Source organism: Natator depressus, chromosome 6 (assembly GCF_965152275.1).
Source record: "Natator depressus isolate rNatDep1 chromosome 6, rNatDep2.hap1, whole genome shotgun sequence".
Lineage (NCBI taxonomy): Eukaryota > Metazoa > Chordata > Testudines > Cheloniidae > Natator > Natator depressus.
The window spans coordinates 77,569,537-77,585,725 of NC_134239.1; the positions used below are offsets into that span (position 1 = coordinate 77,569,537).

The 16,189-nt window shown below is 38.6% G+C and overlaps 1 protein-coding gene across 2 annotated transcripts in view; it reads left to right on the forward strand.

Annotated features, from left to right (window-relative positions):
- Positions 1-16,189, forward strand: part of DPH6 (diphthamine biosynthesis 6) — a 366,355-nt gene that overhangs the window by 117,700 nt on the left and 232,466 nt on the right. For both annotated transcript variants that reach the window (XM_074955773.1, XM_074955772.1), the window contains one exon: positions 9,956-10,017. In XM_074955773.1, coding sequence (XP_074811874.1) covers positions 9,956-10,017 — 62 coding nt within the window. The remainder of the gene's footprint in view (positions 1-9,955; positions 10,018-16,189) is intronic.

Sequence of the window (16,189 nt, forward strand, 5' to 3'; positions counted from 1 at the left end):
CATAACCTAACTTTTGAGTTCTTGACTAAATAATGTTCTTGTGATAATGCAGTTTTGTGTGTGTTGTTTCTTAGGTTTATAAAAAAAGCAAACAAGAAAAAAAACAGAAATTGTGGCATCATATTGACACCTACATGGTTCATCCGCGGGACTGGAATCTATAGATCCACCACACAAACTTCTGCCACTTGACTCTTTGTCTCAATTCCATTGTTCTTGCCTACTGAATCCCAGTCTCCTTACTCAGCCAGTTCCTGTTTCCCCCTCACAGCTTATTGTTGCATCTGTCAGCTTTCAGTCCTATCTCTGTCTTCCCATACCCCAGTCTCCCCCCTCCATGGCTTATTGTCTCAGTCTTGTTTCATAGCCAGTGTCATTTTGCCTCCCACACCCTTGTCAGATATCTCTACCCTTCCCCCATGCCCTCCCCTCACTGGTTCCAGGGCCTAATCTCCTTGTACAGCCAGTCCCATTCTCCCTCCATCCCCCAATTTTCTCATCCAGTCTCAGTGTGGGACCCTCTGTTTCCCCCCCCCCCCCCCCCCAGACAGCTAGCTTACAGCCACCTATGTCTGTTTGCCTGACTGGCTCCCAATTCCAGCCTCCCCCCTTAAAGTCCCGGTATCCTTGCCCAAATATTCCCAACTTCCTCTCACCCCCTTCCCAGTTTTAGTCCCAGTCTCCTTGCCCAGCCAGTCCCAGTTTTACTCCCTTGCCACCCTTTCCAGTCCCAGTCTTGATAGACTGAATCTACTCCGTTCCCTTCTCTCTGTATTCAAATCAGGGAGCTTCCTACTCCTGGTGTCGTCATTGAAAACACAGAAAATACAGGCTCACTGCTCTCAGTTTCATTGCCCAGCACAGAGCAGTTATTACACTGAAAGACATGAACAGTTGGTCTCTGGAGATGACACATGCACAGTCTGGTCAGCACTAGGAGCTCAGAGGGGCTTGAGCGTGGTCAGTGAAATCTTTGCAGATTTTAATTGCTAAAATTGAAGAATTTTCTACCGAGTATGTGCAAATTGTGGCTTTTGAAAAGCTTATAAATTGGCCAGATTTGGATGAAGGCAGTTTTCACAGAGCTGGCAAAAGGCATGTCTCTGATACAATGACCTCTCCCTTGCCAAATTTAAAATCACTGCTCCAAGGCATGAGGGCTCTAGAACTGTTCAAAGAAAAGAATGACAGAATTTTTAAACATAGGGAAAATTACTTAATTTTTCCCAACCTGGTTCTATGACATTTAGAAACTGTTTTGGCTGAAATTTCAGGAAAAACCCTCAGATTGAGGCAGACGCCCAGCATGGAGTCCTTGCCAAACAGTTAAAGGTTGCCAAAGTTATAAACATCTGAAAACAGAGTCTTATAATGAGAAATGTCAGACAATCTTAATAATAAGTAGTATTACCAGCCCCACCAGTCAGAAGTTCTTTTAAGGTTTTAGTCAGCTTTTGTGATGACTGAGTAAAACTGATTAGAGCCTACCGATATACAAGTTTTTATGTTAACCATATTTTCCCAACCTGCTTCTTGATGAGCTGCAGCATGTACTGTATTGGATTTTGTTTTGAGTTATGGGAGCACAGGAAATGGATGACATACACAGTTACCCAGTACTAAATAAAATTTCCCCACGACCTTTTTCTAAACCATACAAAATGTAATGCTTTAAAAAATATTTGCCTGATAAAATGTTGTTTTGTCAGTTGATGAAACAATCAAAAATTTCTTCAGAGTTACACTTTCTAGAGAGGTTTCCTTTACCTACCTGATCAGGCTAAATTGGCTTTGAAATCCTGGATTTAATTGGAACAAAATTAGCTTTGATGTTCCAAAGACTCATTAGAGACTATAGAGAAAATTCAGTCTGTTAATATGAAGAGTTTTAGGATCTTTTACCAGCTAGAATTCTGAAATTTGATGAGATCAGATTTTATCCTAGTTTAGAAATATTTGATTAACTTTTGAAAAGCTTCTTTAGAACCGGATTAACCTGGAAAGTATAAACCAAAACTGGCCTGGAAGAGGACAGTTACATTTAGCTTGATCACCTGTCATTAGAAGGTGTCAAGGTTCCTCCCCCACTCTGAACTCTAGGGTACAGATGTGGGGACCTGCATGAAAACCTCCTAAGCTTACTTTTACCAGCTTAGGTTAAAACTTCCCCAAGGTACAAATTAATTTTATCCTTTGTCCTTGGAATATCCACTGCCACCACCAAACTCTAACTGGGTTTACTGGGAAACGTAGTTTGGACACGTCTTTCCCCCCAAAATCCTCCCAACCCTTGTACCCCACTTCCTGGGAAAGGTTTGGTAAAAATCCTCACCAATTTGACTAGGTGACCACAGACCCAAACCCTTGGATCTGAGAACAATGAAAAAGCATTCAGTTTTCTTACAAGAAGACTTTTAATAGAAATAGAAGTAGATAGAAATAAAGGAATCACCCCTGTAAAATCAGGATGGTAGATACCTTACAGGGTAATTAGATTCAAAACATAGAGAATCCCTCTAGGTAAAACCTTAAGTTACAAAAAAGACACACAGACAGAAATAGTCATTCTATTCAGCACAATTCTTTTCTCAGCCATTTAAAGAAATCATAATCTAACGCATACCTAGCTAGATTACTTACTAAAAGTTCTAAGACTCCATTCCTGGTCTATCCCCAGCAAAAGCAGCATATAGACAGACACACAGACCCTTTGTTTCTCTCCCTCCTCCCAGCTTTTGAAAGTATCTTGTCTCCTCATTGGTCATTTTGGTCAGGTGCCAGCGAGGTTACCTTTAGCTTCTTAACCCTTTACAGGTGAGAGGATTTTTCCTCTTGCCAGGAGGGATTTTAAAGGGGTTTACCCTTCCCTTTATATTTATGACAGAAGGGTTCTTGAATTTCTACGTTCAGCCTTGGCATAATTCTAACACTGGGTATGTTATCCGGTAGAAAAACACAGTCAAATTAAGTTTATTAAACTATATTATACAATAATTTAAAAAGAATTAAGGTGGAAGATATATTTAATGGAGCTAACATATTCTTGCACCTTCCCTCTTTATATATATTTACAAATATTCAGCGTTTTTAAAAAGTTTTATTTTTGGAAATGAAATGTCAGGGAATCCATCCCACTCGCCATTGTTACACAGTCTTTCATTATATATCAACTTGCCCAAATTATACCACCCAACTAATGTTAACTTTATCTATATATAAAATGACGGGGTCTAAATTGGCTGTTACCACTCAAGAAAGAGATCTTAGAGTCATTGTGGATAGTTCTCTGCAAACATCCACTCAATGTGCAACGGCAGTCAAAAAAGGGAACGGAATGTTGGGAATCATTAAGAAAGGAATAGATAATAAGACAGAAAATATCATATTGCCTCTGTATAAATCCATGGTACACCCACATCTTGAATACTGTGTGTAGATGTGGTCACCCCATCTCAAAAAGATGTATTGGAATTGGAAAAGGTTCAGAAAAGAGCAACAAAAATGGCTAGGGGTATGAAACGGCTGCCATATGAGGAGAGATTAAAAAGACTAGGACTTTTCAGCTTGGAAAAGAGACAGCTAATTGGGGATATGATAGAGGTCTATAAAATCATAACTGGTGTGGAGAAAGTAAATAAGGAAGTGCTATTTACACCACCTCATAACACAAGAACTAGGGGTCACCAAATGAAATGACTAGGCAGCAGGTTTAAAATAAACAAAAGGAAGTATTCTTTCACACAGTGCACTGTCAACCTGTGGAACTCCTTGCCAGATGGTGTTGTGAAGATGAAGAACTTGATAAGTTCATGGAGGATAGGTCCATCAATGGCGATTACCCAGGATGGACAAGGATGGTGTCCCTAGCCTCTGTTTGCCAGAAGCTGGGAATGGGTGAGAGGGGATGGATCGCTTGATGATTACCTGTTCTTTTCATTACTTCTGGGGCTCCTGGCATTGGCCACCGTTGGAAAACTGAATATTGGGCTAGATGGACCTTTGGTCTGATCCATTATGGCCATTCTTATGTTCTTACCTTATTGTTTTGTTTGGAAATGGAAATATTCTGTTGGAGATATGCTAATTGGTTTTATATTGTTTACTAAAGGCTTCATTCTGCTCCATTAAAACCAGTGGGAATTTTTCTGTTGACTTGAATGAGAGCAAGGTCAAGTCCAGAATGTGTCATACATATTTTGAAGGACTAGTCCCGTGATCCTTCATTTGAAGTATGAGGAGAACAGTTCCATATCACCCTTTCATGTGGCCCTCCCAGTCTTTTGTACCCCATCCATTCTTCTGTGTAAGCTAGATGGTTAGTTTCCCAGTTCCTCCTCACTGGGCTGTTTTCTTCATGGACTGAAAAGAGATGGCGAGAGAGTTTATTTTTCTTCTCGTGAATTTTCCCTCACTTTTTCTATGTCCTTTTTTGCCTCAGCTTTCATTTGATACCCTCTCTAATGAAGTCAAGGTAAACCCCTTCCCTGCCAACCTTATCTCACAAGCATGATCCCTATCTTCTGTATCTTGGTAAGTCTATCGCTAGCCCTCCCAACAGTAAAAGGAACTTCTCAGCAAGGTCAACCAAACCAAGGTTATTTAGAGAACAGGATGGATTAAAAAAAATGTGGGAATGTTTTCCAAAATGCAATGATAGTGGAAAATTTTAAATACCATACCTATAAAACTATTTTCCAAGCTTCCCAGATAAAATTTATCCCAATGTGATATAGCATGTCAAATTTCAGGGAGATGTATTTTTGAGGGGTGCGGGGGAAACACAGATAGGAAGGATTGGAATATCAATCAATGAAAAGGAAATCAGTTTCAGCCTTAGCTATGGAGCACCTATTGCTTTTCTATAATTTGAAAAAACCAAAGTGGGTCAGAATGGGTAGCTTGCAGTGGGGTATCTCTCACAAAATCTGTTACTGTAAAACTGTAGCTGCTGCATGGACAGTGGTGAATTTTTCACAGTGTATTCCATGCATCTGGGATTAGAATCTGTCACAGTGTGGTTTATTACAAGAATTGCACAGCAGACTCTTCATTGGAAGCAATAAATAAGATTTACTTTGATTTTATTTTAGGATTATTCTTTGTTGAAATAAAGGGAAAAATGGGGATTTAGTCTATTAAAATATTTCATTTGAAGCATATAGTCACTTAAATTCCAAAACATGCATAAAAGAGGAGATCTTTTTCAAACTATGTTTTCATAGATATAATGAGTTGTTACATTTGCTGTTGTGTAAAGCGAACATCATGTTATGAAAACAGAGCCTTGAGGTTTTTTAAAATTATATCATAAAATGTACCTAAGAGAGTGTGGACTTAATTTTAAGACTTTATAGTATACTTGTGTGTGTGAACAAAATGGACAATTTAAAATATATTTTGCAGTCATGTAATGTATTCTGATTTTCCACTTCTGAAATGCCTGACTGTTAGTGGTCATCCGTACATTTTACTCATTTTTATGCACAACAGTGTGAGGATTGAAATTTGGTAAGTTTCTATATAAATCCTTTTACAATGTTGCAGTTAATTCTAGCAGTTGTCTTGTGGCATTGTGCAAAGTGGGTATTAACAAAAAATTGTTCTGCAGTCCTTGCTGAGTAATGCAAGAAGGTATTCAGCTCCTGTCAATGAATTTATCAGGAATTACAGACAGACTAGAAATTGCTTCTCAAAGTGATTACACCATTTGTACTACCACATACTGATTTTACAGTAAAACTCTTGGCCACAAAAGTTGAGATGAGCACACAATTCATTTTATTGGGCACTGTTAAAAACAGCATTATCAAATCTTTCATGATGTTTCTCTCATCGTATACTGGACTGTCTCAAAGAAATAAAGCCTCACGTGCTTTCTTGACAGCAGATAATAAATTAACTGGTATTATTCAATTGGGGAGTTGAAAAATGCATTGAAAATAATGGGGCATAACATTCTAGGGTTAACATTTATTCATAGATGATTCAATTAAATAAAACAGGCATTAACTTCAAGGTCAGTCAGTAAAGTAATAAAATTGAATATTTTAATTGAATTGTAATTGCTTCCCGTTGATACATGCAAGTAAAGTAAAATAGATGTCAGCTCTGCAAATTATGGGTTCTTCCTCCTAATTAATTTCTTAATTCTGCATAGTTATCCAGGGTTTGGGCCTAGTTGTGGGTTTATCCACCCATCCAGCTTTCTTCAGAACTGGTCACACTGAGGAAGAATCTGTATGATGTGATTAAATAACATGTAGTAAAGGTTTACAGTATATTCTTCTTCTGCTTTAATCTAAATCATTATGAGACTCTAAAGTAATCTATACCTTTCTTTAAGGAAAAAGAAATACCAAATAGTTAAAGTTAAGCTGGGTTCTATGATTTATGATTATATATAAATATTGATAGTTCATTACATTGATAGTAGAAACAGGATTGGTAATTACATCTGACTGATTATGAGAGCTTTCCTTGATTAAATGTATACCACTAGAGAATCGCAATTTGCAGGTGACTGGTTCTGAAGGTATTGTAAATTCATCTGGTTCCTAAGGCCTTTATTAAACCATAGTTTATATCTACTCCCCATACAGATTTCATTGGAAAGGATCGCTTCTAAATTGAATGAAACTGCAAAGGAAATAAATATTTTTCCTAAGAAAAATTGAAGTTGTTAGATAAGAGGAAGCTATACTTAGAAACTGAAAGCATGACAACATTGCATTTTTACAGATTTTAACACAGCCTTGGAATATATTGCAGGTTTAATCTTGTGTGCTTTCTACAGTATGGGTCTATTTGTAGATTGTGTACATACTACATTATCATTGTACATTTCAAAACTATTGATTGATTATGATGGGATGAGGATCTGGTCCATAGGAAATATGTAGGCATCTGGTTATACCACGTAAATATGGTGGTTGTGATCGTTATAATCTCCTTAGCTCCATGATCATTGTATAAATTTACTTTCTGCATCGCTGTGGATATTGCTCAGCTCTGTCTGTAACATTGTTTCTCTTACTAGAGCACTTCATGGAAAATCAAAAACACTAAGAAAACAAAAGACAAATGCATTGTATAAACAAAATATGTGAAGGAATGGGGCAATAAAGTTTTATTACCACTTTTTCTGGAAAACCTGCACCAGTTACGGCTGTACCACTTGTGAATAATGATTTCCTTCCAAAACAGTAGTGATAAAATCTTTATAACACCTAACCCTGTCATATATTCTATATTTGTAACATAATTGTGAACTATATCTTCTTGTCATAAATTCATGCATTTTGGATAGTACATGTATAGTTCCCTATTACTAAAATAATAATAAAGGATACAAATATGCAAAATGGACACAGTCTGCCAGCACAGGTGACCAGATCTAAAGTATCAAAATAAGCAGGCAAACCTAGACCAAAGGGGAAAAAAATGATAGTTAACATAAAAAATACAAACAAGCAGATACAGTATTTCATTGATGAAAATTAAAAGAACGAATCAAAAATTTACAAATACTAAAAGAAATTGCAAATAAAGCATACAGAAATCTTTTCCTGTTCTATGGCTAAATAACAGATAACTGAATCTCCAACCCAGATACGAATGCTTAAAAATAATGCACTGGTGGCCTGATCCTGTGCAACTGAAATCAGCGGGAGCCTTGGCATTGATTTCAATGGAACCAAGATTGCCTTGCGGTGCCAGATATAACCCCCAAAATAAAATTAAAATATTTTAAAATTATTCTCACAATAGTCTCAATCATAATTGGATATCATCTTATCTGAAGATGCAGATTACATTATCAAATCTATACCAACATGAAGCTTCACTCTATTAATGACATACAGAAATTAATGACTTTTTCCATTTTAGCTATTAAGCAGTTTTAAAAGTACTCCCCTCAGGTTGTGAAAGAATTTGCAATGTGCTTCAATGAAATGTTTAAAATCTTCCTTAATGTTTTGAATCTAACTTATTTAAATTGTTTCAGCTTCACAGAATTTTAAATAAACTAAGTCCATTATCACCAAATTCGAATGTCAGGCAATTTACTTGAAATTAGCAAAAACATAATAATAATAATAATAAAATAATAATTAATATATCTTACATTTATATAGTGACTTTCATATTGAAAAGGAGGACTTGTGGCACCTTAGAGACTAACAAATTTATCTGAGCATAAGCTTTCGTGAGCTACAGCTCACGAAAGCTTATGCTCAGATAAATTTGTTAGTCTCTAAGGTGCCACAAGTCCTCCTTTTCTTTTTGTGGATACAGACAAACACGGCTGCTACTCTGAAACCTTTCATACTGAAGGATCCCAAAGTGCTTTACAAGCTATACTATAGATATTGCTTCATCCGCTCCTGAAATGCAGCCATCTCTGGTGGCAGAAACAATGTAGCCTAGGAAATAAGGGTGAATACTATGTCTAGTGAAAAATATTGGAATAATTTAGGTACAGTTGGCAGAATGTAACTATTCAGATGGTAATTTTGTCAGCATTCCTCCTCTTTCAAAAATCACCACTGGATTTTTATTAACTTCAAGGAGTTAGGACCTCTATTTTTTTTAAAGTTTCAGCTGAAAGCTGACACTTCCAGTAGCATAGTGCCTCCTCAGAGCTAACTGGGATATTTGTTTAGTATTGACTGAGAAGGAGAAAAGTTTCCTCATACAACAGGTTCTGAGGCGCGATTGGGCATGAAGTTTTTTTTTTATCCAAATACTGACTAGCTCCAGTTGTGTGCTCTGCTCCCAAGAACGGACTATATCACAGCCTAAAATGATTTCTCTGTGGACAAAACACAAAGGCAAAGAGCTAATACAGGAGAAAAGGCAGCCAGTTAAATGAATCCATTTACAAGAAGAAGGTCATCATCAGTATTTACACCTCAATGAAAAAATAACTGTTCAGTCAAAATGAAAAATGGAAAACACACAAACGTCAAAAACACTTAAAAGAAAATTTAAAGATACAAAAAGAAATGCAGCAACAAAGGGAATCCTCACCTTCCAAACTGAAGGGACACTGCAAGTATAAACCACTTTTATGCTGTGTGTGTGTGTGTGTGTGTGTGTGTGTGTGTGTGAGAGAGAGAGAGAGAGAGATACAGATACACATACTGTATGTGGCTTGTCATATGTAGAAGAAAATAGTAGGCGTGCATTGGCAAATTTGTCACTTCTGAATAATGGGGGAACTACAGAGTTAGGTTTTTTTTATAGCAGCTCACTGTTACAAACACCAGAGTTACAAACTGACCAGTCAACCACACACCTCGTTTGAAAGCAGAAGTGCACAATCAGGCAGCAGAATAGCCAAGACAAAAAAACAAACAAAAAAACCCCAAATACATATAATATAATACATTTAATAAATATGTATTAAAAGTAAACTACGAAAAAAAGGAGAAAGCAGCATTTTTCCTCTTCGTAGTAAAGTTTCACAGCTGTAATAAGTCAATGTTCAGTTGTAAACTTTTGAAAGAACATCCATAATGTTCAGAGTTACGAACCTTTCAGCGTTATGAATAACCTCCATTCTTGGGGTGTTTGTAACTCTGATGTTCTACTGTATCTACCAACATAAACTTGCACAGACTGGTAGTATTTTATTACTATGAACCTGAGTTATCTATATTCCCTTGTGCTTGATGAAGTTTCTTAGAAATGAACTCATACAGTAAAACAATACGTTTTCCAGTTGACACAGTGTGAAGGAAATGAACCTTATTTTTTACAAGCATGGAAACTGGTTGCCCAAAGAGGATAAGTGAGAGAATTCTAGCTCAGGACATTTACTTTAGGATCAAAATGATTTTAAATATACAGGAACTGACTTCCAGAGGACAATGTTACAAAAAAAAGTCCACTTTGATGTCTAAACTACTTTCATTATTGTATTTGTTAAATATATTTTAATATATCTTGGCAGGTTTAGATCCAGATAAACATCTAGGAAAAACATTGGATCAAATGGAGCCTTATCTTTTGGAGGTAAGTATCACTTAAAGCATGCTCAAAATATGCAGTGTTTCAAAAGAGAAGTTATTTATATAGAAGCTCACTTAATAAAATTAATAAAACTTAATTCTAGAAACAGTTACTTTCAGAAACAAGGTGTTGGGTCAAAGTTTGTTTTACAGAAGACATAGACATACTTCATATGAGAATGGAACTCCTGTTAAAGTCAGTTGGCAAGAGGTGTCATATTGTATGTTTTGAAAAGTAAGGTAGAGGATAAAAACCCTCAGTATTAAGGGCAAACTGACTTTTAGGTAATTATGATGGCCTTAAATACCCAAAAGTATTGTTAAAGTGGCTGATCATGACAGGGACTGTCAGAATTAGGTAAATATCAGTAGTACTGAGAAGTAAAACATTTTGGAATTTGAAGTGGCAACCATGCATTTGGGAATCTATATGGAGCAGTTTTGTACTCTGAAGCAGATGTGATGTGTGCACAGCAGTAAAGATTAATTTTAAGTTAATCTAAAGGTTTTCTAGGGAGGTGTGGGCTGGAAAACTCAAGAAGGAATAAGTGGTTGTTTCCTTTCCCATAGCATCAAGGGTGATGACTCCATCAAAAGTCATCAACTTTCTTAAGAATAAGAGTAAAGAGCATATATTGTAGTTAGAATATAGATGATTATCTGCAATTTAAAAAAAAAAGTTTTCTAACTTTAATTAACAGGGATACTCTGTGCTAAGCATCCAAATATAGACAATATTTACCCTGACTCTTCATTTACAGGGAACTCTTTTCTCAGCATAGTCTCAGTAGCTTGTCTTGGCACTGAGATTATCTGAGAAAGAAGAATCTAGGCAGGAATCCTCCTGCCAATATGCTAGAACATTTTATTGGCTGTAGTAGCTTCCAAAGCCCGCTCCACTGAAAGGGGTCAGAGTGGAAAGACTGGAGCATGCACTTAGCCCCAGAAATATCACCCATATGCAGCCTTCCCAAATCCTCCCCACCATTCTTTGACCAGTTCAACTGCACCAGTTCTACTGTCGAAAGTTCCCCCAGACTTGGAATAGGGATGTAATGGGAAGGATTTGTGCTGAAGTATATAATTAATTTCTAGTGGAAAGGAACGGATTGTGTAACGTCCCCAAGAGCATTTGTGGGACTGTTTTCCCTACACAAACTAAAATTAGATAATCATTTGGCTGGATTTTCCATTCTCCTGAACACGAAGCACAACACTTAAATGTGGTGCTCGCTGTTTTGAGGAACCAAAGATTGCACATCTGAACCTGGTTTTCTGTATTTAATTGTATGTCATGTGGAGTTGCGTGGCTTCAGAATGAAAGATGGATGCCACAACACAGATGCAAAGCCATTACCAAGATTACTTGTGGCCTTATACAGATGTTCAAACTTCTTTGTGACTTGAGTGTTTGTCAAGAAGGTTTTTCTTTAGGAATTATGGGAATAACTTTGCTGAATAGAATATCATCATAACCAACTATGTTTCTTGGTAGCTAAAATACACCACTAAGTTTAACAAAGAAACAATGCTGTACCAAAAAATGAAATAAAGAGCAAGAGCAACAAGTAACTGCAAGAAAAAAATGAAAGTCTTAGTGTACTGGAGTTCACATAGCATCAGTGATAAAAGAGTGGGTCTAAGTATGCAGTGGGATGCCATAGAAATGTGACCAGAATCTATAGCTACAGTATTGTGTTTGTAGCAGAACATTTTGCATCATGATAAAGTCATACAGGAACAGTCTAAATAGTGAATCACTGATCAGGTTCAAGAAGGACAAGTGCAGAGTCCTGCACTTCGGATGGAAGAATCCCATGCTCCGCTACAGACTAGGGACCGAATGGCTAGGCAGCAGTTCTGCGGAAAAGGACCTAGGGGTTACAGTGGACGAGAAGCTGGATATGAGTCAACAGTGTGCCCTTGTTGCCAAGAAGACCAATGGCATTTTGGGATGTATATGTAGGGGCATTGCTAGCAGATCGAGGGATGTGATCGTTCCCCTCTATTCGACATTGGTGAGGCCTCATCTGGAGTGCTGTGTCCAGTTTTGGGCCCCACACTACAAGAAGGATGTGGAAAAATTGGAAAGAGTCCAGCGGAGGCCAACAAAAATGATTAGGGGACTAGAACACATGACTTATGAGGAGAGGCTGAGGGAACTGGGATTGTTTAGTCTACGGAAGAGAGGAATGAGGGGGGATTTGATAGCTGCTTTCAATGGTTCCAAAGAGGATGTATCTAGACTGTTCTCAGTGGTACCAGATGACAGAATGAAGAGTAATGGTCTCAAGTTGCAGTGGGGGAGGTTTAGGTTGGATATTATGAAAAACTTTTTCATTAGGAGGTTGGTGGTGCAGCACTGGAATGCGTTACCTAGGGAGGTGGTGGAATCTCCTTCCTTTGAAGTTTTTAAGGTCAGGCTTGACAAAGCCCTGGCTGGGATGATTTAATAGGGGATTGGTCCTGCTTTGAGCAGGGGGTTGGACTAGATGACCTCCTGAGGTCCCTTCCAACCCTGATATTCTATGATTCTATGAAGCTAGGGATCTGTGTAAGCCTCGAAAAGTGACATTGGTGAGGGTTAGAAATCTCTGTTTCCCTTCCACGGTTTCACTTTGTCATTTATGTGAAAGAAACTGTAAAGGTTGGGTACACTTAAAATGTGTTTTATCCCTTCTCTCATTGCTTCACTTTGCTTATTTATACTTGAACCTCTTCTGCCGCTGCTTTGCTCCATTGTCCCATTCCGGGACTGCCACCATACTTTACTACTATACGTCTCTGACTGCATAGTGCTGACAAAGTGCACCAGAGGGGTGTGATTTATAAACCGCTCTAATATGCTGCAGTCTAACTGCCTCATCTAGACCCTGTTGGCACATTCTAAAAGGTACATAACTCACATTAACGTAGTCCTGTTTCAAAGGTACTTTTTAAAGCGTGCCAGCAAGATCTACCCAGGGGTAGGGAAAAGTATGGCACGTTAGTGTGCTTACAAATCCACACCCCTCTGGCGTGCTTTGCCAGTGCTGTGTAGATCAGCCCATACTTACAAGTAAAATGTTTATTCTAGTTTTAGAGTTATTAACGGCTCTGGTGACACTCCCCATTTTAAGATGAGGGAATATCACTGGAAACTGTAATATCCTTAAAACTGGAATGAACTTTCTGTGTGTGCTCACTCTACGTGGTAATCTGAACTCACTTTATGAAGATGGCTGAGTATCATGAGTTTTACAGATGAGGAAACTGAGTTACTGTGAGGTGAAATGATTTGGCCAAAGCAGCATAGGAAGTTAGTGTGAGAACTTGAACTAGAACCCAGTTTTACGAACTCCCGATCTGGTGCTTTAACCACTAAAGCATACTAGCTCCTTGTGTTTACCACTTGCCTGTTACATTCCTGAGATAGCTTCACATTTTATAACATCTGCCCAGAAACATAGCTGTTGCAATATTTAATTGCTGATTCAGTTTTTGCCCCTTGTCTTCTGTGTGTGGTGGGCTACCAAGTAATGCCCGCTAGCTGATATTGCATTTGAAGCTTGGTATCCGAACCAGAATCCACATGCAGTCCCGACCAAATCAGTATAAGTTAAGACTTTGGCATTTGTTTAGCACAACAAGAAAGAAACCTCTCTCTGGGAAGCAGGTTTATTGACTAGGATGAGTTAGCTACGTGTGTGTAGTACACAGGATGCAGTGGAGATGGCTTGGGAATGGTAAATTCACTATGTTCATTATTTGGAAACTCTTTGGGGGCCAAAGGTAATGATATACAGTTATATGTAGTTTAAGGCCATAATAAACACTAAAGTGGTTTATTTTTTCCCACTGACTTCTGAAGTTCACTTAAAAACAATGTTTCCATTATGCAGAAGTTGTTTCTATAGGATCCTGATAACTGTTTGCAAAGGAAGTAATAAGGTACTTTTGTGGTGATTATGGAATTATGAATAATGTACTTCAGCTCAGAATGTGCACAAGAAGCAAAAGGAACTGGAGCTTGGGGTACTTAGTAAGGGAGAGTAGAGGAATAATGTCTCGCTGTTGAAACCCTGCTAGATTAACTGGAGTTGGAAGATGCCATAGAAATGGGGTGCTGGGTCAGTGAACCCAGACAATAAGAGGAAAGATGGTAGGATGGAGCTGACCAATCTCTGGGAGCAAGAAGGGTGTCTCTGGTAAGAAACAAAGTGAGAGGTGGAAGCAGGAGAGAGGGAGAGAGAGATAAACACAAATGAAAACTAAGCCTTTCCTATGTTGTTTTTCCTATGTATTTTAAGTGTCAATATATTAATTAGTTGCATAATAGCGACAACAAATTTATGTGTGTTGTTCCACAACAGAAACTTCATCCTTGTGAACAAAGAGGGCCATATCATCAACTATTGCACATTGGCATTGTTCCATGACCAATAGCTGTGATAGGGGTTTTCAAACTTCATTGCACTGTGACCGCCTTCTGACAACAAAAATTACTACACAACCCCGGGGAGGGAGGAGGGACACCGAAGCCTGAGCCTGCCTAAGCCCCAACACCCCAGGTGGGGAGGCCAAAGCCTGAGTCCCACCCACCTGGTCGGGGGTCAAAGCCAAAGCCCAAGGGCTTCAGCCCCAAGCAGGGGGCCTGTCACCTGAGCCCTGCTGCCCAAGGCTGAAGCCCTCGGGTTTTGGTTTTGGCCCCAGCAAGTCTAAGCCAGTACTGGCGAGCCCATTAAAATGGGGTCACAACTCACTTTGGCGTCCCAACCCGCAGTTTGGAGCCCCTGCTGTACGACCAGTTACACGATCTGAGGAGCTTACTCCTTGGTGAATAAGAAAATGGGAAGTATTTTTAACAACATAATAATTGTGTCTTCAAACTATTGCATGACCATTCAATAATTGATTTTAAATAATTTTGCTTATAGACTCAAACATATTTCCAATATTTACTCTGTATGTGGGAATGAGAGAGAGAAAAATGATGGGGGTGTTAGTCCTTTTTGATTATTTTATTTGCCTCACACATTTTTCTCAATCCTCGTTGTCTATGGTATTCAAAGTTTCAAAGTAATTCTTACCAAAAATGTGAGCTTGGAGCATAATGTAACTGGTAATGAAGTAGAGAACATTTCATCTCTAGGTCACTGCTATGAATGCAGCACATAGTAGTAGTGACCAGAAGTCATTACTGTCTGATGTCTGTTCAATGACCTGTGTAAAATGAGTTGGCAGTCGCATTGCAGCTCCTAGTATACTGGTTGATGCATCACAAAAACTCCTTACAGCTGGCTCCTTGTTGACCATCTCAAAAGAAAGGCAAGGGCTGACTGGGTATAAAGGACAGAACTAACTTCTTATCAGGGTATCCCTCCAGCAGATTATTGAAATAAGTATGCAGGACATCTTGAGTAAGCTCACACAGCTAACATTGTTCTGCAGCTCTTTTTGTGCATGCTATAAAAGTCAGCACAAATAAATTACTTTTTCCAGATAGGTGCCTTTAAGACCTAATGAAACTGAAGCATTAACTACAAACTGAAGATAAATGCTTGGGTTTATGATTTTAAAAATCTTGTTTTCTAGCAACCTGATGAAATCTTTCACATCAGAAACACTGACAGACATGAAGGGATAAGGAGAGAGCCCAGACATCACGGTGAGGGGGCCGAGAGGGGACTTGATGCCTGAGCCAAACAAAGGAAAATACCATATTAACTCCATTAATAAGGCTGCAGCTCTCACGGACACCCTAGGCAGGAGGAGCCCAGAGGCTCCTTATTCCCTCGGGGCAGAATGTCTTTTTCTGAGGAGCCATTTCAGACACACTTGCCCAGTTACCCCGGAGCTATGATAATAGAGGCCCTCTCCAGGCTCTCCTCTTTCATTGCTGCTGTTTGTGCTCCTCTCATCCCAGTCCTGTATATGTAAGATATTTATATAACCCGCCATGACTGCACTATTTGAGTGCCTCACAACATTTTATATATGTAAGCCTTCTGCCAGCTACGTTGTGAGGTACATCCATTTTACAGATGAGGGAACTGAGGCACATAGAGACTACAGGCCAGATTTTCAATGGTGTTTAGTCACCTAAAGATGCAGATATGCATCTATTGGGATTTTTTGAATAGCACCTAAGCAGGGTAGGCACCTAGCTCTCACTGAAATTAATGTGAGTTGGGTGC